This window comes from Podarcis erhardii (genome assembly GCF_964252035.2).
Source record: "Podarcis erhardii genome assembly, chromosome: 12".
NCBI classification, from domain to species: domain Eukaryota; kingdom Metazoa; phylum Chordata; class Lepidosauria; order Squamata; family Lacertidae; genus Podarcis; species Podarcis erhardii.
Genome location: NC_138513.1, coordinates 26,042,048 through 26,067,166, shown reverse-complemented (window position 1 = coordinate 26,067,166; position 25,119 = coordinate 26,042,048). Strand labels below are relative to the sequence as shown.

General features: G+C 38.3%; 1 protein-coding gene and 1 long non-coding RNA gene across 7 annotated transcripts in view; both read right to left on the bottom strand.

The window, feature by feature from the left end:
* The window catches only part of PHF14 (PHD finger protein 14), a 124,577-nt gene that overhangs the window by 15,216 nt on the left and 84,242 nt on the right, over window positions 1-25,119 (bottom strand). For 4 of the 6 annotated variants that reach the window (XM_081881959.1, XM_081881955.1, XM_081881957.1 and 1 more), the window contains one exon: window positions 15,549-15,662. The exons of the other annotated variants lie outside the window; for them this stretch is intronic. In XM_081881959.1, the coding sequence (XP_081738085.1) occupies window positions 15,549-15,662 (114 nt within the window). The remainder of the gene's footprint in view (window positions 1-15,548; window positions 15,663-25,119) is intronic. 6 annotated transcript variants of the gene reach the window in all.
* LOC309326331 lies at window positions 11,492-12,803 on the bottom strand. The gene is made up of 2 exons (XR_014150282.1): window positions 12,334-12,803; window positions 11,492-12,005 (listed from the first exon to the last, which is right to left on the bottom strand). It is a non-coding gene; the product is annotated as an uncharacterized lncRNA (long non-coding RNA).

Sequence of the window (25,119 nt, the reverse complement as noted above, 5' to 3'; positions counted from 1 at the left end):
CAACATGGGCCTCTGCATAATGGCTGAATATTTGCTATCCTGTCCTTAACCATGGAAGGAGGAAAAATTAAGAAACAGATAAAAGGGTAATGAGAGGTGGGAAGGGGTTGGGACTGGGAAATCAAGCTTTTAAAAACATTTCAGCTGGTCAAGGAGTCAGACAGAAAAGCAGGCAGCTGCAGTTGACGTTTTAGGGGCAAGAGGCAAAATGGACTCCAAAATGCAGTTCATGTGCCATTAGCTGCTTCAAGTAATTCCTTTGCTTTTGAAATGCCAATTCTAGGAGTTGCACTGCTGAATCATCAATACCAGGTAGAGAGCAGGCTTTCCAAAATGTAAAACCAGTTGCATAGCAACTAAGGCAGCGTATCAAATCTGAACTGTACGATTCTCATTTAGCTGCATGATACTCATTTAAATTAATGGAAGGAATTTAGGAAGGAATTAGTGCAGTGCAGAAATATAGCTGTTTCCAAGATTCCTGCCAGCACTCAAGCTAGTGCAAACACTTTCAGTGACCAAGGACTCATGTACACACCCATGTATACTCTTTCCTCTAGTCAAGAATCAGAATTGTTGGAAATACAGATAGCAAGAAAAGAATAAGAGTATGGGAGTTTCACACAGTGCTTACAGAGTTGTCAAATATTATTATGCAAAATTTGTCTCTTAAAGTCTTGTGAATATACCCATGTATTCATGCATACTCTGTCAAATGTAAAATATTGCTATTTTTAATGCAATCAATCATAAGCTAAATGAATGGTTGAATGTTTGAATGAATGCTTGTTCTGCTGAAATGGCTGAGAGCCGTTGACGGTTCTCTCAAATAAACAGGACTTTGTCTTTAAAAACCAAGAAGTGAGCTACCTTCATTAAAAGTTAACAAGGCATGAATTGGCTGAGATTGCAGAGTCAAGGTAGTAGCCATACAACAGCTACTTGACTAATCTAGCGACCCCTGTAATCATAATGGCAACTTGCCTGCCATATAAATTTGAACAGAGAAATCAGAGAAAACAGGCTGTGAGGAGTGAAGAACTAGAGGCAGGAACAGTACAAGATCTCTGGGAACAGAATTTTTTTTGGTAAAAACCTCTGCAGCACCTCAAGTGGCAGTGTGAAGCTTCTACCAATCATCCAGCTCTAACCATCTCTCTGTGCTGCTAGATTTGCCCATCTAATTAGACAGAGCAACTATCTTTGGTTGCTACATCCCTTCAGAGCCTATGCATGTGTAAATCTTAAGAGTTCTTGAATAGGGAAAATTAATAAATCGTTAAAACGAAACTGGTACCATTGTGCTGGGCTCTGGGCTTTCCTCTTCTGATCCTGGGTTACATACATTACACACTGATGTCAGTAACACTACTGAGTGCTAGTGCTGGAGCTCTCATTTTCACCACTAAGGCTCAGGCACTCAGCTATAAATGTGAAACAAGTTTTTAAGCACAGACAAACAGGGCTCAAGTTAGAACCCAAAACGTAAGATTTTCAGCCACTGAACAACTGTGATGTCTTTACAGTATCAGGTGAAGACCTATTAATTTTAGCTCTTAAAATGTTGTTGATCTGTTTCAATTGAATGCTGCTTTTATAGGATTGATGTTTTTCATTTAGTTGAATGTATTAGTTATTTTATGGTAATTTAATGTACCATAAGGCACTCTGGTCATGCATTTGAAGGGTGGGATATAAATCTAAATAAGAAACAAACAAAAATACTAACAGAAGCAACAGAAAAACCTTATAGCACTGTCCCTGTTGCAACTCCTCTGAATGCTTGATTTCTCTCCCTCCCTCTCTCTTTCTCGGTAACTTAAAAGTTGCAGTTAAATAAAACTCAAACCAGTTTGGGACTATGCTGGCTGCACTACATATAGAACATCCTTTGTATAAAAACAAAAGAAAGGTTCTCCTTTCCCCCTTCTTTCCTACCTCTTGGGTTTCAACAAAATACTTCATTAGAATACTGGTGTTTAATTTTGTTAAATCCCAAAAGAATACAAGCATGCACATGTCAACTTAATGAACACTGATCAAAAGAAGAATTGAGCTCTCGTGAGAATTCTTTTTTCCAAAAGTGGCCTTGACAGTCCCAAGAGTATCATTTTTATGTCAACCGATAAATGAACAAGATAGCGAAGAAGTTGTGACTGCTGAATGAAAAGAAAGAAGGGCAGGAGACCACATCTGTCACAGAGAATATATACTCCTCCTGTCTAATAAATATGCATTAACTTCATCACCAGATTCTCAAATAATGGCTCATTCCATTTTTAAATGACCTGAACAATTCAGCTAGTCTTTATTTATTTTTTCTGGCTATGATGCTATTAGAAACTTCAACAGAAATTAAGTATGGTACAATATAGTGTACCACTGACTAACTTAAAACCACGTAGGATAAATGTCAAATGCATTAAATGCTCCCAAAAACACTAACAAAATTCTTGGTGTTTTCAATTTATTTCCTAGTCTCCAGACAAAAACCCTCAGGGGAGCCTGCCTGACACTTCATCTGTGACATAAGTTTTAAGGGTTCACTGAATTTCAGGCTGATCTTCGTACCCAGAAGTGTAACAGAACTCAATCCATTCACAAACAAATTTTTCCAACGCAGCGTTATATAATCCTTACTTTTGTCTTACATTCAGGGGGGAAAACACAACTTCAAGTAGAATTTTGTAGGTTGCTGTGTAACAAACAGCTGCCATTTTTAAAAGGTACTTTACACTGATGTGATTAGCTGGCTTATGATCTACAGTTTTATATAATGACCTTGTAATATCAAAATGAACTTCACTTTAATCATGGCATTGCATTCTTTCTCCAGCTCCCCTGCCTCAGCAATGAAGCATTCCAAAAAACCTTACATGGAGTTTAGAAGAAGAAGAAAATGTGGATCAAAAGCAATGTCCACTTGCTTTCCAAAGAGAACAGAGAGCTTTGCAAAATTGTAGGTTGCCAACAGTTGACATCAGAATGGGGTTTCTAGTCTAAACAAGCATCTTTAGTTCTACAGTGCAAGCTCAGGATTCTAACGCTACTGAATAAGTACAACCACAACTAGCTGAGAGAAGAGATAGGCCGCTAGAAGGAAGATACAATCACAGGTCCCTCTCTAGAGAGAAAAAGAGCATCCTGGGATTCTGGGTGACTTTCCCATATGTGGTTTTATGCATGTGGTCATGTCCCACATGGTTGTGTAACATGGCAGGCTAGAAAGCTTCCCTAAGAACAGAGATATTCATGAATCATAAGATCTAATTTTGACAGGAAGGAAGAAACAACTGCAGCGTTTGTATTTTTATGGATTTTGAGTGCATGAAATGATTACAGGCTTTGCAGGTATCACTTGTGGAAATAGAAGACCTACTTTCAGAAACAAAAGTAAGTGTTATATATCTCCAAATTGCAAACTTTCAGAAAAATCTACCCAAGTGCTATCTTTGATTTAACTGAAAAACCTCCTGCTGAAGCGTCAAAGCCGAAGAGCAGGCAGTGGTCTAGTACAGACACTGGCTGTGATCCAGCAAGCGAGCAATGTTAAGCACAGCCAGTGCTTCCCCACTGTTAGCTATTCAATGGCTTGCGTACGCCGTTCTTGGCTTTCCATGACAGCCAGTGAGACTTGGCTACACATAATGTTCTCTAGCTTGCAGCCACTACAATTAAGACTGCTATTTACTGATGCTTTTGTACAGTTTTCAGTAACTACATGCGGATACAAACAATATATTTAATAACACAAATTAAATGATTGGGTGGTTATGTATGCAGTTTGATGTGACTTGATGATACCAAATCTAAATAAGGATCCAGAGGTAAATACAATTTCGCTGTTACTAGAATTATGCACTTCCATGACAGAACAAGTATATTATACCTATAGCACTAAAAACGCTCACTTTTCACAACAGATGTAATATCAACTATTTCAAAGCGCTTTCCAGGTATGTGTTGGACCCAAAAGAAAATAAACTCGAGATTTTATTAGCTTCACTGAGACTATTGAATGCACTTAAGTTTGCAAACTCTTGGCATTCTGACATGTTATGTTTACTTTTTCATCCATACAATCTACAAGGTTGTTTACTAGTATAATATTTGACTATTGTACTATTAAAAGCCATAATAAAACACAGTAAGAGCACAACATATTCACAGGATATAGACAACTAATTGACTATTGACTCAAATATTCCAGTTAACATTATTGCTTTTGCCTTTTGAACCAGTTGAAGTTTCCACCTAGCTGTTGCTTGATATATTATAAGTGAGATTCAAATCCAAAGTGTTAATTCATGACCCATCCTAACCTTTGAGTGAAGGGTGAACGCTATGGTTAAATGCATGCATTATTTTTTACTTGGTCTTAATCTGTAATGGGTTCTTATCACTTTGCATTCACATGTGCTTTTGGAGGGAGGTTTTAACAAATCAAATGACAGCACTTTATTGCAAATTAAACAAATTAGAAGAAAAAATGGAAAGTTGAAAGAAATGGAATTTAGACAAGCAAGATAGGCGTTTTGTATCTCTCTGCCTTATTCATTAATACATTACACGATGCTGCAAAGACGTGTCAATGTTTTCTTTACAACGTGCCCAGTATTATAAGGAATCAAAGCAGTATAGCTCCTACTGCCAGTATAGGTCTTTAAGTGCCATGAGTAATTATTAAGCACACAAAGTGAATACAAAAGTCTGATTAGGAACAGCAACAGCAATACAGCAACTTGGCTGCTTAGTGTTTGTTTAAGTTGTCCTCTCTGTTGTGGAACTTGATGGTCTTTTACTGTTCGTTATATAAGCGTAGGTGGTATCACTAAGGAGACACATTAATTGCTTTTGACTCAAGGTTTGAAGTGTACATAATTTCAAGAGTCTAAATGATTTTATATTAAATCTGTTGATGCAGAGTTGTTTAAACTGTTTGTATCATGGTATAATTATAAGCTTTAACTATCAGCAGGTAGAACTATTATTCTATTGAGCGCCTGTCTATAGAACAAAGATGAATCTTAGGGTCAATTAAAATAATAGTACAGGTAACATGCCACAGCTCTCTAATTTTACAGCATTCCAGGGCTTTTTTTCAGCAGGAACTCACAGGAACTCAATTTCTGCACCTCTTAGTTAGGGGGCAGTGCCATTATAAGAAAGCAAAGGAGGTACCTCTTTTTCTAGAAAATAGCACGGGTGTTGCCAGAGGTTTAAAGTGGAATGTATGCTTGTTTGAAAGCGGCCCTGTGCCAGAAATGCACTTTGTGTGCCAAGTTCATAGATACAAAGGCAGGTGTATGCTCTCTGACATGTAAGGTATACATGTGGGGAACAATATTCTTATGGGGTGCTTCCAAAGAAGTGACAATAATCATGGATGAATGAGAAGGTTGGGCCACATCAGAATAGTAATAATTTGAAATGACTTTTCATTCCTATTTCATTCCTATTTCCAAAGGACTACCTTTCATTATTGGGTGGGTTCAGGGTGCGGTGAATGAATGAAGCTTTGGCTGCCTTGAAAGAGGCAATAGTGCAGCCACTCCCAAAAAACAAAACACCTTGGACCCGACTGTATTTATTGACTATGCCGCCCCCAAGTTGCAAAATATCCCCAGATCTGGTAGGTCAGTAAGTCGCCTGTCCTGGATGTGGTTTCACTCTCCCTGAAGTAGCAAAGTGTGAAGTTTGAGGTGAAACTGGATCCAGTTCTGTCACTGGAGGTGCAGGTACCCTTGATGACTAGGATTGCTTTTTATTACTGTGGGCTGGCAAGTTCTAAAGAAGCCCACTCTGCAATAACTCACAACAGGGCTTTTAGTGTGGCTGCCCCTGTTCTGTGGAATAGCACTCCCATTGAGATATGCATGTGCCCACTATCTGCACTGAACTAAAGACATATTCGCTCCAACAAGTTTTCCTAGCTGGATAAATGAGTCTTTACAGTAAGTATCTACTTCTCAGGATTTTAGTTTAGTTTTAAATGTTATCTGTTAACAATAATTATTATAGTGTTCTGCACAGAACAGCCAATTTATTGGATTCACTTAGGTTACAATACTCCCCAATATTAATGGGAACACTTCTTATTGATGATACTTTGCCGTGATATAGACATGGGTGACTTGAGACTTTTGGGGAGTACATCTGGAAATCTAAAGAACTGCCGTGAGAATCACAAGACACTCATTTCACAGAAGCAAAAGTAGCTCAGAACATCCCTTGCAAAGCCAGGCAAACCAATAGAGATCTGAAGAGGTAGAACTCTTTTCCCTCAACAATAAATGGTGTTCCACTACTCTTTCACTCATATATAGCCTTAAAATGGAATTATTCACTATTAAACAGAGAGTGACACAGCCCTCTTTTATTCTAAGAAGAAATAAAAATGTATGCTGAAAACTTTAGCTACTGATTATGCTCTATTAAACAAGTTTCATTGCCTTATCATAGTAATTAATTTTTCTGCATCACATTAATAGTATTCTTATCATTACTGAAATGATAATGCAGTTTGAAAACAGAAACTGCCACATGATCAGTTATATTATTCTTGACACCATAGACACAAAACTTCTTCTTTTTTAATGCTACAGTAAGACTGGTACCATTGCATTTGGATCGCTGCTGGTTACTTCAATACCAAACAATGCTTGTAGATGGGCAATATTTCAAAGTGTTGTGTATTTTCCAAAGCAGATACATTGTGAAAGCTACCTAAAGAAAGTAGCAGAATTTTTTAATTTTTAAAAATACTTATTTCTCAAATATTTTTGTCAAGCTAAAATATCACCTAATATTGTAGAAGCTAATTAAGATAGTACTACCTTCTTAGGCAAACACAGATCACAGGCAGCCTGAGGATATTAATTACATTGGTAAATTTCACTAAGAGCGGGAATGATGCTTGTGATGAGTAAGGCTGAAAGGGTGCCGAGATATATTATTGGCAGGCAAAATTTCATTAAATGAACAGTCAACGTCTTACGAAAGCAGAGGGTGAGAAAGGTGATAAATCATGAACCTTGAAAGGCCAACCCAGTTCCTGAAGAAAAAATGGTATAGCCTTATCAGAGGCCACCGACTGACACTGCCTACACTGACTATGGATTAATTAATACCACTCCATATCATTATTACAATTAACTGGTCGGGTAACATCTAATCCTTGGGTGCACGTGAATAAGCTCTTTTGATGCCAGGCACTGAGATAAAGAAAACAGAATAAAATGAATGAATAATATCAGAACGTACACCCTCATTCCCTTGGAAGACATGATTCAGGTAAAGGTAAAGGTAAAGGTAAAGGGACCCCTGACCATTAGGTCCAGTCGTGGCCGACTGTGGGGTTGCGGCGCTCATCTCGCTTTATTGGCCAAGGGAGCCGGCGTACAGCTTCCGGGTCATGTGGCCAGCATGACTAAGCCGCTTCTGGCACACCACAGCAGCGCACGGAAACACAATTTACCTACCCACCGGAGCGGTACCTATTTATCTACTTGCACTTGACGTGCTTTCGAACTGCTAGGTTGGCAGGAGCAGGGACCGAGCAATGGGAGCTCACCCCGTTGCAGGGATTCGAACCGCTGACCTTCTGATCGGCAAATCCTAGGTTCTATGGTTTAACCCACAGAGCCACCCTAACATGATCCAGGTAAAGTAAAATAAAACAGTAATGATAAAGCAGCCTGCAAGAACCGCAACAGAAGTAGCTTTAGTTTAAAGCATAATTGCAACCAGAGCCCACCATTTTGTGCCCAGAAGTCTAATCCTCCCATAAAATGTCTTGGTTAGAGCTGCTGGTTAAGTGAAGAGGGCAGTCTGTCTGCATCTCTGCAGCGTGCCATAACTTTCTCTCACCATTGAAGAGGTACGACTCAGGGTGATACCCATGGAGACGGGAGTGGACTTCCACATGCATGGCAGGACTTTACCTTCAACTCCTTCCTTTAGTCCCCTCTGATCCTCTAAATCTGCAACCTTGTGGGGCATCGAAGGCTGCAGGGGACAGGAGAGGAAGTGGGAAGTCTTGTCCTATGCATAGATCTCTTTTCTACAAATGAGCTGACAATATTGGATGTAGCCATAGTTCATAGCTGTCAACTTACAGATTTGAAAATAAGGGACCAGCAGCCTTGAAAATAAGGGACCAGCAGCCAAAATAAGGGACCTGCAGCCTCACCTGTTCCAGGTACTCCAGTCTTCCTGTCCTCCTGCAGTCTGGTCAAACTCATGTTGGTAGCCTCGAGAACACTGTCCAACCAACTTTGTAACCAGAGGTTCAACTGAATAGAATCTGAATCACATGCACCACAAGGCCTATGCAGCCTCAACTTAAGATGGCTCCCTGGCCTGGCTTTGCACTGCAAAGTTTGCAGCAGCACGTGCAACAAAATGGCGTCCAGCATTCAAAAAACCCCTCAGCTTGCATTAACTAGCCACACACAAGGCATGCAAGCTCCACCCGCCAGTCGTTCTTAGACTTCTTATTGGGTGAGCAACGCAGCCAAGCAACACAGTTGGAGCCTCCCTCCTCCCTGGCCGGCAGGGAGGGAGGGAGAGGAGCTGCTTCCTTTGAAATTTAAGGGGCATCATTTAAGGGACATTTAAGGGACATCTATCAATAAGGGACAGCAGCGGGACATGGCGCTGGAATAAGGGACTGTCCCTTCAAATAAGGGACACTTGACAGCTATGCCATAGTTTCTAATTAAACCTGAGCACTGACATTTCATTAAAAAACCCCAACAAAAAATGAAAGATACACCAAGTCTAGGGATGTTGGTGCCCACATAACTGTACTCACATACACCTTATAATTTCAACCTGCCTGGAAAAGGGATTAACACTTTATTTATTCAATTTCTAGCAGGATTCGGTGTATTATTTTAACAGAGCAACTGAAAATCCCACTACAGATCCATTTTAACTTTCATTTGTCCTTTCTTTTAAAGCTATACATAAATTCCTTGCTACTAAACACATATATGGCAATGGTGGGGTTAAACTTGTCACAGACATTTTAATACTGAAGATTTAATTTATGGCAGATATATTTTCAAGGAGGAAAATGCTGATGCTATCTTGGTTATAAGCTTTGCCAGTGAAATGATTTAGATAGGTTTTTTTTCTTTCCATGCAGTATCAGAATAAGACCGTTCCTTGAGAGCAATGAATTATAGCTGACACTTCAAACCTATTTTGTCTGTATCTTCTACTTCAGAAAAATGAGAAAACATAAATATTTATTCTATATATATAGAAGAGACACAAGACTCTGATAAAAATGATTCATTATGGGATGATGAGTAATTGTTACCTATGCCATTGTCAGAATAACAAAGGGCATAACAGATTTGGCCATTTTTAATTGGAAGATACCAAAGATTACTGAACAAAACAGCAATAATTTCATAATACTAGAATGATAGTATTAGCATAATGAAACTCTAAAAAGCACAGGAATTGAGTTATTTAATGCACATGTTGAACAAGTGACATAGGACACAATGCCATTACAGAGAAGAAAGATATCACTCTGTGTACCAGAACTAACGTCTAGACATTACTGGGCGTTAGCAAACTTTATTTATTATCAAGAATGCTCTGGAATAGTTTTCTTGGAAGTGTTATGGTACAATCATAGCTCAGTGGGAGAGTGTCATGTTTTACATGAATAAGCTCTTAAACTCAATCCCTGGCAACTCCAGGTAAAAGGACAGGTTAGAAGGTGATGTGGAAGACCTACTTACATACCTACATATTGTATTGTAATACATTTTCAAGCAACTTCTTCTTTTTGCTTTTTTGGATTTCATTTCTTTCCCTTGTTTGTCCACTGAAAAATTTCAATAAAATATTTTTAAAACAACTCTTGTGATTTTCATTCATCTTTCCTCAGGTGTGGCCAGTGGAAGGACTTTTTGACTTCCTGTTTGGTTTGTGGCATGTTCCTTGGCTCACTTACTTGTACCAACCAGATTTATCTACTGTGCAAAGATCTTTCTGTATGGCATACTGGATTGCATAAATTGATCTCTGGATGCTGATTCCCCTGACTTGCTAGAGAGGAACCAACTAAGGGGAGGGGTTTTTGGGTCCTTTTCAGCACCAGGAGTTACATCATGTTTACATTTCGTACTCGAGAACCAAATCTTGTTACCCACAGTGGCCAAGCAGATGCTTCCTGGAAGCCCAAATGCAGAGCACGAGATAACTCTCCCATTGTTGCCCCCAGTAATTGCTGTTCAGAGACAAAATTCTATTGATCCTGAAGGTTTGATGCAGCCATCTTCAGTAGTAGCCATGTATAGACCTGTCCTCCATGAATTGTCTAATCCCCTTCTTTCAAGACATCTAACCTAGTGGCCATCATCACTTCTCGTGGGAATGAATTTCGTAATTTGATTACAAGCTTCCTGATAATAATGATCTTTCAGGTGTGGGAGAGGCTCTTAAACTTCTGCTTGTTAGTTTCATTACATAATCCTGAATTCTAGTATTATGAGAGAGTAACACTATCCATTCTTTTCCCCATGCATAATTTTTTAAACCCCACAATGTCTCCAGATGGTTTGCGGGGGTTTTTAGCAGCAACAATAACAGTAATTTTACAAGCAGCCCACAGAAAAGTAAATGTAGACGAATACTCCTAGGCTATGGATGGGTTATGAGCCTTTCTCTCATACACATACACACACACACACACACACACACACACATATATATATATATATATATATATATATATATATATATATCACACCGGTTAAGTCATTCATTGTGTGCTGAAGGGCTCACTTAAATTCTTGTGGGACAGTAAGGAAAACAAGAATGGTTGTGTTTTCATTCCAAGTTCTCTCATTATCAGACCACACATGAGAAATCAGACAATTCTAGTATACATTTTCCAAGGCATATCTTTATCTGATCCAGGAGAACTTGACAGATTATCAATCAGAAAGAATACTCCAAAATTATTAGCATTTAACATTCTTAATTGCCTGCATAGCTTTAACTATACAATAGATGTTTGTGTCATCTAAATAGAATGCACTATAACATTCCATGAAATATGATTTCTAACCAATGAATGCCAATTTCTATTTGCCTTTAATTTCCTCTCAATACTAAGTTCATCAGAGTGTGACAATTAATTAACTTAATTAAGCTAACAATTATGCTCTTTCATAGGTCAATATGTAGAGCTACTCAGATTAATAGCGCAGCTTGTAAAGTTAATCTTCTTGTATAATGCAAATGACACTAAGTCATGTATTAAATACCTCCTTGAGTAATAGAAGAAATTGGACTAAGTGTACTTTAAAGAAAGGCAGAGACTGTGAAAAGGTTAAATAAAGACAAATGCCCCGGATTTGTGAAAATGTTTTAACAGAAGTAATTCATATTTAAACTAGAAGTCTTCCAATTCAGCTACCTCAGCTTAAACATGCATACTAATAAATTAACTTGCAAGGCAATATTGTTTTTTCTTGCTTTCTCATACATTTTTTATTTAAATGATTGCTGTAACACAATTTCGAGTTGCTTTTTATCATTTAAAAAGAACACAACAGCATTCTAAATGGGGGAAGAGGGAAACTGATTTTTTAGGAAGAGGTACATGACTAAGAAAACCAAACTAAACCAAACCAAGCTGCAATTTCATTCATTACAGGCAGAGAGATGAGTTAAAAGCTGCAAGTCGAAAGGGCAGGAAATCCATCTACGGTTAGTGGCTAGCCCTTCATGGCTCAATTTTAGTCCCATCTTCCTTACTGTACCATAATGCATGAATAGAAGATACAGCAGTGATAGAAATAGTGTTGATGTATAAAGGCAGAAATACTTGTTATATAGTAAGTCAATATATTTATACCCAGCCCTCCAAATAAACATTTCCAGGATGGCTGAGAAACTAATGTTGAGTGGAAACAACTGTCCTTTAAAATGCTGATTCCAATTAACAGAGCAGATAATATTTGTGCTAAATTTTGCTCAGAGTAGAAACATGGAAATTAATGTGGTATAGAATACTCTACTGATTGCCAGACTGGTTTATGCTCACCATTGGAAATGTTAAGATATATATTTGAAACTAGAATGGCTGGAAAAATTATGGGATTCTCTTTAATTCGTTAAACCGTAAATCTCCAGATGCATTTAAACTTTTTAATGAAATATAGAACCCAGTAGAGGTATATTTTAATATAAAGAACACCATGTCACTGGATTATGGTTGATGTGACTGGTTAAACCCTATATAGAGCTTAATATTCTGTCTATTGTAAATAACTTTTACTAACTTTTTTTACTAACTTTTACTCAGGAGTAGACCCATTGAAATTAATGGCCATGAGTAACTTTGGCCTATTAATTTCAATGGGTCTACTCCTGAGTAAAAGTTAGTTGACGACAAACCTTGTCAAGTTAATATCATAATTTTTATTACTGTGCAGCTGACAAGGCAGAACATTTATTCTTATCAATTTATCACAGGCTAATCTAGGTAGGTTATAATCATTTTGGACCAAGGAAGTAAAGAGGCCAGTGGGGACTTCTAACCATATAATGTATATTCAGATTTTAACAGATCATGCTAGGTGCCAGTCTCCTACGGGTTAAAGGAGAGAGATAAAGAGGACAGACAAGGTCAAGTTTGCATATAACCCCAAGCTGTGGTTTATTTAGCAAACCACAAGTGAACCACAAATTGTCCCACAGCAAGGTCTACGGGAGGGGGTAGGGTGTTTAGCGAGGTCTACAGAAATGTGGGTGTTAGTGAACAAAGGAAGCAGGGGCACAGGCCCTAGTAATAATAATATGAATGCTAAAGGTCCTTGTTAGCTATTAGCTCAGTTGCTTAGATATTATGGAATATTATGTTTTTTGGTTTTTTATAGAAAAGCTTGGTTTCTAAGTTATGGGGCTGTTGACATGCTATGGGGCTGTTGACAGGTTCAGCTAGGAAAGGGATTCATAGCAGCAGTGAATTGTCAAGAAAGCACATGTGAATTCTGTGATTATCAATGTGCTATGAGAATAATGTTCATGAGTAGTGTGTGTATTTGCATGTTGGGGGAGAAAGTGTAGACACCAAAAAATTAAGTCTTCCAATTTCCAATCACTTCTATAGAGGGTTTTTTGTGATACGTAATTTATATTCAGAACCGCACAGTAAAATCAAGTTTGGGCAGTACAACGCTATTTGTATTCTCCACTCAATACTAGAAAGAAATACCTTCATCTTCCGGTACTGGTACCAGAACTGTAAAATTGCACACAGTGATTGTAATCAAACCAGCAGAATGTAGCAATTAGTTACACCCATAAACCAGTGTAGAAGAATATTTAAAACAGTATGAAACAATAGCAGAAATTACAACAAGAAATAAGTGTTATCATGCTGTACAGAACATAACAGATACTGCTTTCAGAAGTCATTTTGTAAATATAATCATTATTGAGCTTTCTATTAGTTTTTGTAATTTAGTGTTCTGGCCTTACAGTGGAAATAATGGGGCAAGGATTTGTAGCTGGGATTTGTGTTTGCTTTTTAACATTTTCATTAATGGAAAGGAAGAGAAGAGCAGGAAAACTGCACAACTTAAAGGAAGAAGGGAATGTTGGCTTTTTGCAGACTGCAAGCAGTTAAAGAATATCATAAACACATGATGGTCAAGCCATGAAATGGGATATAAAATTTAGTGTGTGCTCTGTATCAAGTCACAAAGATTTTATCTGAAATATATTCTATTTTAATACACATTAAGGCCGCAGATGAGAAATGTTCTCAACAAAATTGGGGAAAGGATCTACAGAGGGAAATTTCTCCAAAAGTTTGGTGTTTGCTTTTTTGAAACTGGAAGGCTGAGCTCAATGTTGAGAGAGGGGGAGAGAGAGGAGGGCAAGGGCATTAAACACTTAAAAAAATTAAATAAGCTCTATTTATTTTGTTAACTGGACAATAGGGTAGAATAGACTAAGCCGGGGCATATAATCACTGGAAGGGGTAAAGATTTTATCTGTGCATTTGGCAACGGGTGTTTAGTTGCATTGCTCTTTTTAACATTAATTTGCACACAGAAAACACCACACACATTTAAAATAGTTTTCTGCCTTGAAAAATAACCTGTTGAATCCATCCAATATTGCAGCTTTAACAGCTACAACTCTAACTAAGCACAAAGAATGAAGGCCAACAGTGTAAAGGCCTGTTTTCCAGTCTCTCAAAGGTAAGAATTTTAAGTGAGGAACTTTTCAATTATAGTCCTGGAGAGAAACAAGGAAATGTAAGGAAGCCAAACCACAAGCCTAAAGGATGATAGGCAGCAATTGCCAATTCCAGCTTTCCGTGTACAAGGAACTCCAACATCAGACAGAGCTAGAATGAGGAGGATGATACAACCTCTAGCGAAGGGAGAGGACAGGACAGTAACTGCATTTGAGTGGCTTCAGGGTTGTTGTTGTTGTTGTTGTTTAATAGCTCCAGACACTTAACAGTAGTAGAAAGAGGTTAAGGATGGAGTAGAAAGGTCAGTTCCTATTCAGTTCTATCCAGACAAGCTTGAGTGTAGGTGAGACGGCTTGCACACAAAAGTCCCTGTGCGCAACCCAAACCCTCACTTCCAACAGAGACCTATCCAGTCAATCCACTCCAGTTTATAAAACCAAAGTTTGATAGTTGGCCACTAAAATGTATAGATTTACGGATACCTTCCACCAGCATCCAAATGGTCCTCGCAGGAAACTTCTCAAATGATTCAAAAATACTTTTGTGGCTGAGCTGCAGATCTGTTCCTGTCAACCTCTCATCCCCCCACAGACTCCACAAATGGGAGTCCCCAGAAAGCAAGGGTTTAGGATAGTACTAGAGTTATTTAATGTTGCTCTTCCTTCTTCCTAAGACTCTACTTACTCAACAATTCCTTTGGTGCTCAATTTGTTTTAGCACATTTACTTGCGCATTTTAGCCCTAAATCTATAGATTGAAGTTTCATTATTTCAGTGAATTCTTTTATTATACTTTGAAAGCTAAGAGTCTGGCTAAGTGAGAAGATTATAGCAGCCAGAAGTCATTGCCAAGATTACCTTTCATCAGAATTCTGAAATCTATGTGGATAGATTTACTAAGTAAAATCCTCTGAACTAGCTTTTTTACGACATGTAATTTCATCTCCAAAAACTGGTCTACTCAAGCAACATTATATGAGTGAACCTATGTAACTACTGTGGACATCAGAAATTGATTTTACATGCTATCAAGTATTGGAAAATTGGATACCTGAGGAGAAGAGAAAGAGCAGAAAGAACAGCCTTCCTAAATGGTAGAATTCACCCAATTTTACTTCAGCACATGAACTTGTTTTATAGGTGGATAGTCACTTTCTGGGAAGCCTGACACGTGGTTTAGTTTCACTGCTTTCTTGAAACAGAATCAAACCAATACAAAAATAAATAATGAATGAATAAGAATAGGAGAAAACCTCTTAAGAGTCCAATAGTCAGTTCATTAACAGAATAGACACGGGATGTCCTACCTCTTCTGGATATGTCTGTGCCACCGATACCAGCTGTTCAGAGCTACTTCTTGAGGTGGAGGGTACAACATTAGTTGAGGCCTCTGATACCACCTCATTTGACGGCTCGGAGTCCTGAGTGCAACAGAGACAAATAGACTCCTCAGTAGTGTGCTGAGGTGACTGAAGGTATGGACACAACAAATCTCTATATTTTGAAAATATATTCTAAGCTTCATTTCCCCCCTTTCTGTTAAACTGAAACCATTTAGCCACTGTTTAATCAAAGCATTACGCATGAAACATGGGAATTCTGCATCCCACCCCGTGGTATAAGGAACATGAATACAGTATGTATAGTTAGAATATAGTTATTAGGTATTTTCCCTCTGAACCTCAAATACATAGTTCAACAAGTAACTTCAAGGAATTACTGAGAAAACATGGTATTTAAATGTTGCATATTACTTTAATGATATTAAGAAGAATCCATTCCCCCCAATTGTTCTAGAGTTTCTGAGTAAAATCTGAATTGGCCATAGAAATAAAACTTGATAGGAACTCAAGTTGTACTTGTGGCTAACACTCCATGTTAAGACTGAAGGCACAAGGGGGAAAAAACTGGACTGAGGGGAACTTTACTACTATGCCAATTTATTGCTACAGGATCCATGATTGTAAAGGAATTGGAAACCTCTGAGATTTACTGCTCAAAAGTATAATATAACTTCTAGTTACCATTATAAGACTTTTAATGGCCTCCTGATAGTTTCTGCATTTATTTATGACCTGAATTTCTTCATGCAAAGTTTGCAATACCAGTATATTCTACTAGAAACAGGATCTTCAGAAAGAAGCGCCCTGTAAGAAATGTACAAGACTTCAACACTTTAGAGTTTTATATGAAGTCCCCCAGCCCCTTAAATGGAAGCAGAGTGAAATGTAGGAATTATCTGGGTGAGAGAATGCTAGTAGGATGCTCTTGCAGCTCACTGGTTGCTATAGACACCCAGCTGCAGTGTGCATAAGAAAAATGAGAGTTTTAACAGTTCTGCTTCCTTGGTTGACTTCAAAGCTGGAACAAAAATATTAATCTGCGACAAGGCGGTTGTTTGTTGTGTTGGTCCTTTCAAAGTTTTAGATACCATTACAAAGAATGCAAGCTATGCACATGAGATTAATCACTTTACTTCCATGCAGTCATTCATTAGAAAGAAATCAAGTGATGCATTGCTGAGCTTTCCCCCTTCCCATAAAGAATCAACTCTGAAAATAAAAGGCAGGTTTTAATGACAGTGCTGTTCAATCAACTGTTTTCGACCAAACTGTGACACACATAAACTAGGCTTCAAATGAAAGTGAAGCAGAATGATCCACACACATAAGAAGATCCAGCTGCCTGTGGATCTGCAGATATCTGTTTCTTGCTAACACCAACACTGTCAGAAACACTTTCTCGTTCCACACGTCTTGTCAGCTATTGGAAAATGTAGGATTATCCAATTAATCCTTTGCATTTCTTTCCCAACCACATTTTAGGATGCTAATTTTGTCTGCACAGAGCCAATATAGTAAATCTCATTCATGGAACATACATAAATTTATACATGGAATACAACTATACCACCAGCATTCATGCTTGTTTTTATGGATTTCATACATGCTTGGGAGCTAAGGCAGGGGGAGCATCAACCACCCCACTAACTTCCTTTCAGCCAATGGAGCTAAACCAGCATTACTAAAAGTATAGGACAATTTTATAAACATAAATATATAGCTTTAGTACCATACAAATACTTTCATTTGCATCATTCCATGGCAAAACTCTCACTTGTATATGGAAATATCCCTTACATAATTATTCAATCTATTTGTTTTGTTGCTTAAACAACGTAATGTTACATAGTCATACAGAGAGAGTCATATTTTCTGAGCAGCATACTGAAGACTGTATATCTGCTACCGTGTATCTTGTAAATAGAAGATATTGCTGTTACAGGATAAGAGTTTTAACCTTTCAAGAAAAAATTGTGGGTTGTATCCAGAGTGCTATGCAGATGTTCCAAGGATTTGTTAGCACAGTGGAACATTCTACCCTTCTCATCCCCTGTATGACCCCTACAGATGTTCTCCTAATCCTCCAGAGCAGATCTGAGAAGGGCATGAGGCACACGCGGAGAGAAGTTCTGTTGTGCAAGTGCAAATCCTTGCACTAATGGAACAAGTGCACTGCACACCCCTCTACATCTCAGGAACAACACAGAATAATGTAGAAAATATTTCGGGGGAAATTGGTCTATCAGTTCAATGCTGTTTACTCTGACTGGTAGCAGATTTTTCAGACTGGAGTCCTTCTCAGCCCTTCCTGGAGAGGTGAGGTACTAAAAAGACCATTTGCATATAGTTTATTTGCTCTACCACTGTCCTACGGCCTTTACTCAAAGTAAATTGGATCTCATCTTAACATCCCCTATTTGAGTTCAGGCTACCACTTTTGAGTTCCTGCAGCCTCTCTTCTCCTGCGTCTAACAACCTCTGCAGGCCTTGTTTCCAGTGCAGACCTGCATTCCTTGGACGCCACCCAGTACGGAACAAGGCACACAAAAAACAAGTGGAATACAGCTATGTAAATTTATTCTTGGTGATTATGCCATACAGAATATTGTTAACTCTATGGACTACTTTTATGGCCTGAAAATGTTTGCTAGCTAGAAACCATATAACTAGCAACTTTTTAAGAGTGTCAAATGCCTACACTGGTGGCTGCTAACCAAAAGTAAGCGGAAGATTCTGTGTGCATGCAAAAATGCTCCTCCACTCCACCTCACCCAAGACTTCGGGTTTGCTACCTTTCCCCTTCTGGCTGCACCCCCATATATCATTGAATTTCACCACACAGCGTCCTTGGAGCTTCAGAAGCTACTTTTCTAGGAGGGACAGGAATGCAACGGAAAAAGGGAATAGAAAAGCCTCCATGCAAGTTGATCGAATGAATTCTCAGATACATATCACAGAGAAGTGCTGATGCTCAATGGAAGACAACAAATGTGAAATTAATCCTGAATGGTCTGCAGGCAGAAAATAAAATCTGGATGTATGAAGTGCTAAGTAATATTAAACCGTAAAGCTCTCAAGGTAACTGCATCTGGAAAAAAAGAGTAATAGCATGCTACAATACTCCTTTCACCTCTATTCAGGTCACAGTAAAAAGGTAAAGGATCCCTGGATGGTTGTCCAGTGAAAGGTGACTATGGGGTTGCGGCGCTCCTCTCACTTTCAGGCTGAGGGAGCCAGCATTTGTCCACAGACAGCTTTCCGGGTCATGTGGCCAGCATGACTAAACTGCTTCTAGCACGATGGAACACAGTGACGGAAACCAGAGTACACAGAAACACCATTTACTTCCTGCCACAGTAGTACCTATTTATCTACTTGCACTGGCATGCTTTCGAACTGCTAGGTTGGCAGGAGCTGGGAAAGAGCAACGGGACTCATAGCAAGAAAACTTAGTAAGTAGGCTCTGAGGGGTCCATTAAAAGACAATACAGGTGAGCCCAAACCTAAGGATGTATGATAACTCTGAAGTTATTTGTTTGTTCGTTTTGGTGCGTCCGGGGCATTTTTAAATTTGTAAGTTTTATTCAATATCAAGTCAACACTATTACATAACAAAGAGTCACTATACTGTGACCAATATATTGACATTCATAGACACCACCATCTACCCACCAACCCATATAAAGGTCCCACAAACACACAAAGGGACACAAATAGTAAGGAGCAGAAAATGGGGGAGTGGCAGGAGACATTGCCTGGTGTATCTCTAAGTGTGCTAGTCCTCCACCATTTCTAATGACTATGACAATAAGAAAGCACTAAACTTTTGTCAGTTTTGATGGTGCAATCATGATTCTTTAAGGAATAATGTATATGTACACCACAAGTATAGGTCTTACAAACATAAAAACGATACATATAAAATAAACGTTATGAAATTTCCAATTACTGTTTACATTCATATTTGTACATAGCACAAAAACATACTTTTTTTAAAAAAAAAATTGATGCTTTTGAAAAAAGGAAATTTCTCTCTCTGCAACATGATACATTTGAATATATTATGTTAACTCTTATCAGTTTTCATACATCATCCTTTACCCTGGATTCGGCTGAAAATTACGCAAGCCATAAATTAGCTTTAAACAAGCTTTGAATCAGGCTCGAGCTAGTTTTCAAATTAAAAAGCCGTCAGTATATTACAAGGTGCTGTCATTTTATTACCACAATCAATTCAGTGTGGCCTGAGGTATAAGGAAAATGGATGCTGTCTTCATTTGCAAAGGGTTTATCTCCTGCACCAGGCTCTGAACTACTTGACTGCAGTAATGAATTGGGAACCAAAGTTACTAACAAAGACTTTTAAAAACAGCAAAGCTGAAGACAGTAGTTCGTTTTTAGAATCACATAATGGAAAAAAGTCCTTTCTTGAAAGAAATGGCATGAAACCATTTCTTATAAAGTGGAAGGATAATGGAAAAAGAGCTACCACTTTTTTTTAGCACTAGTTATCTCAGTTTAAAATATTCTAAAAGTTCATTTTACAGCCTACTCCATTGCTCCCAGTTCCTGACATAATTTTTGAAGGACATTCATGAGAATCCTTTTCTACTGTATACTATTACAAAATTGTTCAGATGAATATAAGGAATCACTGGTCTATTTGGACTTCCTTCTATTAAGATATGTGGAACAAAAAAGAAGCAGTTAGTACTAAAATTTGTAAACCGCTTTGAGATCCCCCCCCCTTAATATCAAATGGTATAATTTTTTTGTGGAAAAAGTTTTTTTTAACTAGATTGACAGAGGCTTCAGGTTTTGGAAGAAATAATCAGCAGGTACATAAATGCTTTACATTTATACTTTTTGTAGTTCCACAGTAATGTCCAAAGAGAAAACTGACTGGAAGAGATATGCAAGTTAATCATTGAATTACCCCTGGGAAAGTTCCACTATAGCATTAAAAGGGCAAGTCTCCAGATATCTGCTAGACACGCAGTGTTCAAACATGTGTTGATCATGTGAAGCCAATCAATTTTTCAACTATCACTGTATGATTGATTTCAAGGAAAAGTCTATCACTTTGCATGCAAAAGGTCACAGGTTTAATCCTTCGTATCTCTAGGTAGGGCTGTGAAAAAATCCTCTCTGAAACTGTGAAAAACTGCTGCCATCTCTGTAGACCAGGCATGGCCAAACTCAGCCCTCTAGCTGTTTTGGGACTACAACTCCCATCATCCCTAGCTAACAGGACCAGTGGTCAGGGATGATGGGAATTGTGGTCCCAAAACATCTGGAGGGCTGAGTTTGGCCATGCCTGCTGTAGACCATACTGTGATGGATGAACCAATGGCAGCAAGCTATATTCCTCCACACATCTGAGTAAGTACACTTACTGTAGGTTTGGCTTTAGTCTACCATGGATAGTACAATGATGATGATGATGATGATGCTTATTCCTTTATACATTCATAACCATACACCACAAGGTTTTTGAGACAAATATATACCTGTATACCCAGTATACCTGAAGGAGTGTCTCCACCCCCATCATTCTGCCCGGACGCTGAGGTCCAGCGCCTTCTGGCGGTTCCCTCACTGCAAGAAGTAAAGCTACAGGGAACCAGCCAGAGGGCCTTCTCGGTAGTGGCGCCCGTCCTGTGAAATGCCCTCCCATCAGATGTCAAAGAGATAAACAACTACCTGACATCTGAAGGCAGCCCTGTTCAGGGAAGTTTTTAATGTGTGATATTTTAATGTATTTTTAATCTTTGTTGGAAGCCGCCCAGAGTGGCTGGGGAAACCCAGCCAGATGGGCAGGGTACAAATAAATTATTATTATTATTATTATTATTATTATTACTACTACTACTACTACTACTACAACAACAACAACAACAATACAACAAAGGCATACAAAATACATACAACAAAAAGTCAAACTAACTAAGAATAGTCATACATAAATATATAGAAAGTTAAAATTTACAACCCTTCACATGACTACAGTACAACCCACCATTAAAAAAAAACTAGCAAACAGCAAGAAGCAGACAAGAAAACATCCACAATTAAATGCCTGGGGGTAAAGAAAAATCATGATCTGGTGCCAGAAAGAGGGCTTACTTCATTGGGGAAAGTATTCCGTAATGGGCTACTGAAAATGGTCCTCTGTCCTGCAGCCACCCTCTGTATTTCTACTGGAAGAAGTGCTCTGAAGAGAGCCTCTGATGAAGACCTAATGACCTGCATATGCAACCAAACTTGAAGCCACAGATCTCCGATTTGTTGTGGATGCTTCTTCAAGCCACACATAAGGAGTTTTGTATGAGCCTGCACATGAGGTATGATAAACTGACATGTGGCAATGACATAGTATAAGTAGACATTGCAACCATATAGCAAACAGATATGCCAAAGTTGTGCAACTGTCTGTAGGACTTCGGTTCATCCTTTTCAGCCACTGCTCGCATGCCAGCACTTGTCACTCAATTTATTGTTGCACATTTTGACTATGCCTCATTAAGAAGAAAAGACTACTACTGTCCTGCTGTAAATTGATCTCCACACCAGGTAACAGCTTTATTATTACTCTGGTTGTCACACTTATTTACAGTATTAAGAATAAAAACAAGCATTGGAAGTAAATGATCTTTCTGTGGAAAGGTCTTCCAAAACGTGTTACTTACACCCTTCTTTCTATGCTTATTTAGAAACAGGTTTGTCCTATAAGGTTGAAAAATACCAGGTGTGAGACAAGACAAAGCAGTCGTCCTATAAAATTGATTTAATGCAAGCTAGCTGAATGTTCCAATGCCATTTAGTTGTAAACTGCTAATACAGATCCTTTTATTAATACAGTGGAAGCCTAGCACAAAGAATATTTTATTACATCTAAGTCAGCAGCATTAAAATTGGGCCTGTTTATTAAAAAAGGAATGAAGAACCCAGCTACCACAGTTTAAGGGGCAAAATTAATCAGCAACCTTTTGCTGAGCTCACAGGAACTGAAAGGTCAAAACTAGTGCGGCTTCAAAAGCTCAGAAATTCTTCACTCTTTGTAAATTACAGGCACTGAAAATTATGCGGAGTGCTCCTCTGCTAAAGTCACTGGAAATGCTTTAAGATGGGCTGTGCCCACAGTTGTATCCAGATATAACGTAGGTTATATCTATGAAATGAATCTGAGAACTCAGACCTTTCTTTTTTATTATGTGTCTCTCTACTGATTAGCACAATCTTAAATACATTTCCACTTAAGCTGTTGGATGAATTTTGTATTCCACACAAAAAACTAAAGTGTGTTTGCAAAAATAGCCCTATGATAGTGGTCCAGACCTAGGATAACGCAACACTTCAACAACATTGTGCATTGTTCTGCACCCTTGTATGGAACCTTATTGGGAGAAAATATAGGCAACCACTCACTTGACCCACTGAATATTCACATAAAAATCTTCCTGAGAAAAGGGAAAGGAATGTCTTAAGTTCTTCTTAAGCTAGAGTTTGAGATGGTCCCATGCTGTAGTTGCCCATTCATACAGAACCAAGAAACATCAACATGTTTAGGGGTGACTAAGCTACATAGGACTAAACTTGAGATGACTTATCTTCATCTATCCACAATTCTACGATTTCCCATATGCCAGTTTCCCCCGCTTTTCTATCACTAAGATCATCTCTGCCAGTTGTCTCTGCCATCTATTACTATTTTCCATTTTTAACTTGGTGCCATGCTGCTATGTGCTCTAATTTTCCTAACACACACCATCCTAATCTCTAAGTGAAACTCCTGACCTCATCTGCAGTAACCTTATACATTGTTCCAATACCTTTTCTCATCTATTGTGATATGCCCATTACTGCACTCTGAAGGCTTTATTCTTTATTCCTACTTTTTCTGCTTGCTTTACTAACCTGTGATTTTATGGACCTTCTCTCGTCACATTTTTCTGCTTTGACATTGCTTGCTGCATAAAACATCTTTAATGTTTCTATAGTACTTCTTCAAATATGTGGGTTTTCTCATTTGTGTATGGATACTGTTGTTCGGGCTATAAAAAGATAAATTTCCTCTTAGCAGATTCTATTATTATTATTATTATTATTATTATTATTATTATTATTATTATTATACATTTGCAGAGGGCACAGTACATAAAGAAGACTAATATATATTTCTGGGCAACCCATAATCAAGGAGGCCTCTAATATTTACCATTTGAAGTCCATTTCAGACTTATTGAATTCTGAGGTGCCAATCCTAATTATACAATGCAAGCTGGCCAAATTTGCATATGCTCCACTTATGCTAAAGTATTTTAGATGCATTTAGCAAAATTACATATATTTTAATGAATGCAGTTTGCAGACATCTTGCTGAAGTACTTGTTACTTCAATCTGCTAATCAAGTTAACTCTTAAGGAAGTAGCTGCTCAGCTAGTAACTTCTGGTAGCTAAATATGACAAAGCTTCTGCAGCTATTTGGTGCATATAAACTTTTCAAGGCAGAGGATGCAAAATATGCAAGACTCTCCAAACATACCCAAAGGAGTTTTCAAACCACTGAACCACATAATCACTTTCATCCTTTACCAAAGATATGTTTAGTGAAAAGCTAGAGATAAATTTAATTGCTGCCAGAATTTAACAATGCAAGTGCGTCTTCAGGATTTAGAGAAGATATTTTTTAAAGTCAGCTACAATAATCACAAAAAATTGTGCACTCTCTAGGGAGAGTTAATTATAATGCACTTAGAATTATATTCACTTGTTAACTATTTGTGCAAGCAATTTTAGGAAGTAACTTTTAACTGGAAGAACGGTATAAGTAGAATAATTGAGGTTCTCTTCCCTTCTACACACCAATAGGAACAATCCAGAAATCCCCTGCTATCTTTTGCAAAGATGTAAATGCTATTTAGTCTATTTTTATTTTCAAGTGCAACACTTAACCTTCCCTAGTACTACCTAATCTTATACAGTCAAACTACATTTTTAGTGCTATGTGAAAATGTTTCTTAATAAAAATAAAATTCATTGTAATCTCCCCTCAGTCTCAAATAAGAATTGAAGCTTTATACAACATTCACCATCTGCTGTTAATGTCTTTGCTTGGTTTAATCTGTTGGTTATATAATATATTTTTGGTTACCTGCTTTTAAAAACTGGTAGACAGCTGTACCTTTATGATCAGGCTACACTGTGGACATTCAGAAAAGCAGACTATAAATGACTATTATTGCTACTTGAGTTACATATATTGGTGTCTCTTTATCCTTCTGTATTCAACCCTTGAATAATCTTGAATTAGTAGCAGAGCTATCTTACCCATAGGCGCTAGGGGTGTGGGGCACCAGGGCACCGGGCTCTCGGGGGCGCCAGGCCGAGTCTGGGGCCTGAGAGTTGACTCTGGGGAAGAGCCCACCCGACGGCCAAAGCACTGTGGCAGGCTCTTCTGCTGCGGGAGGCTCTGTGCTGCAAGTTCGGGAGCAACCGAGCCAGCAAGGCACTGAGGCAGCCGGCCAGCCAGCT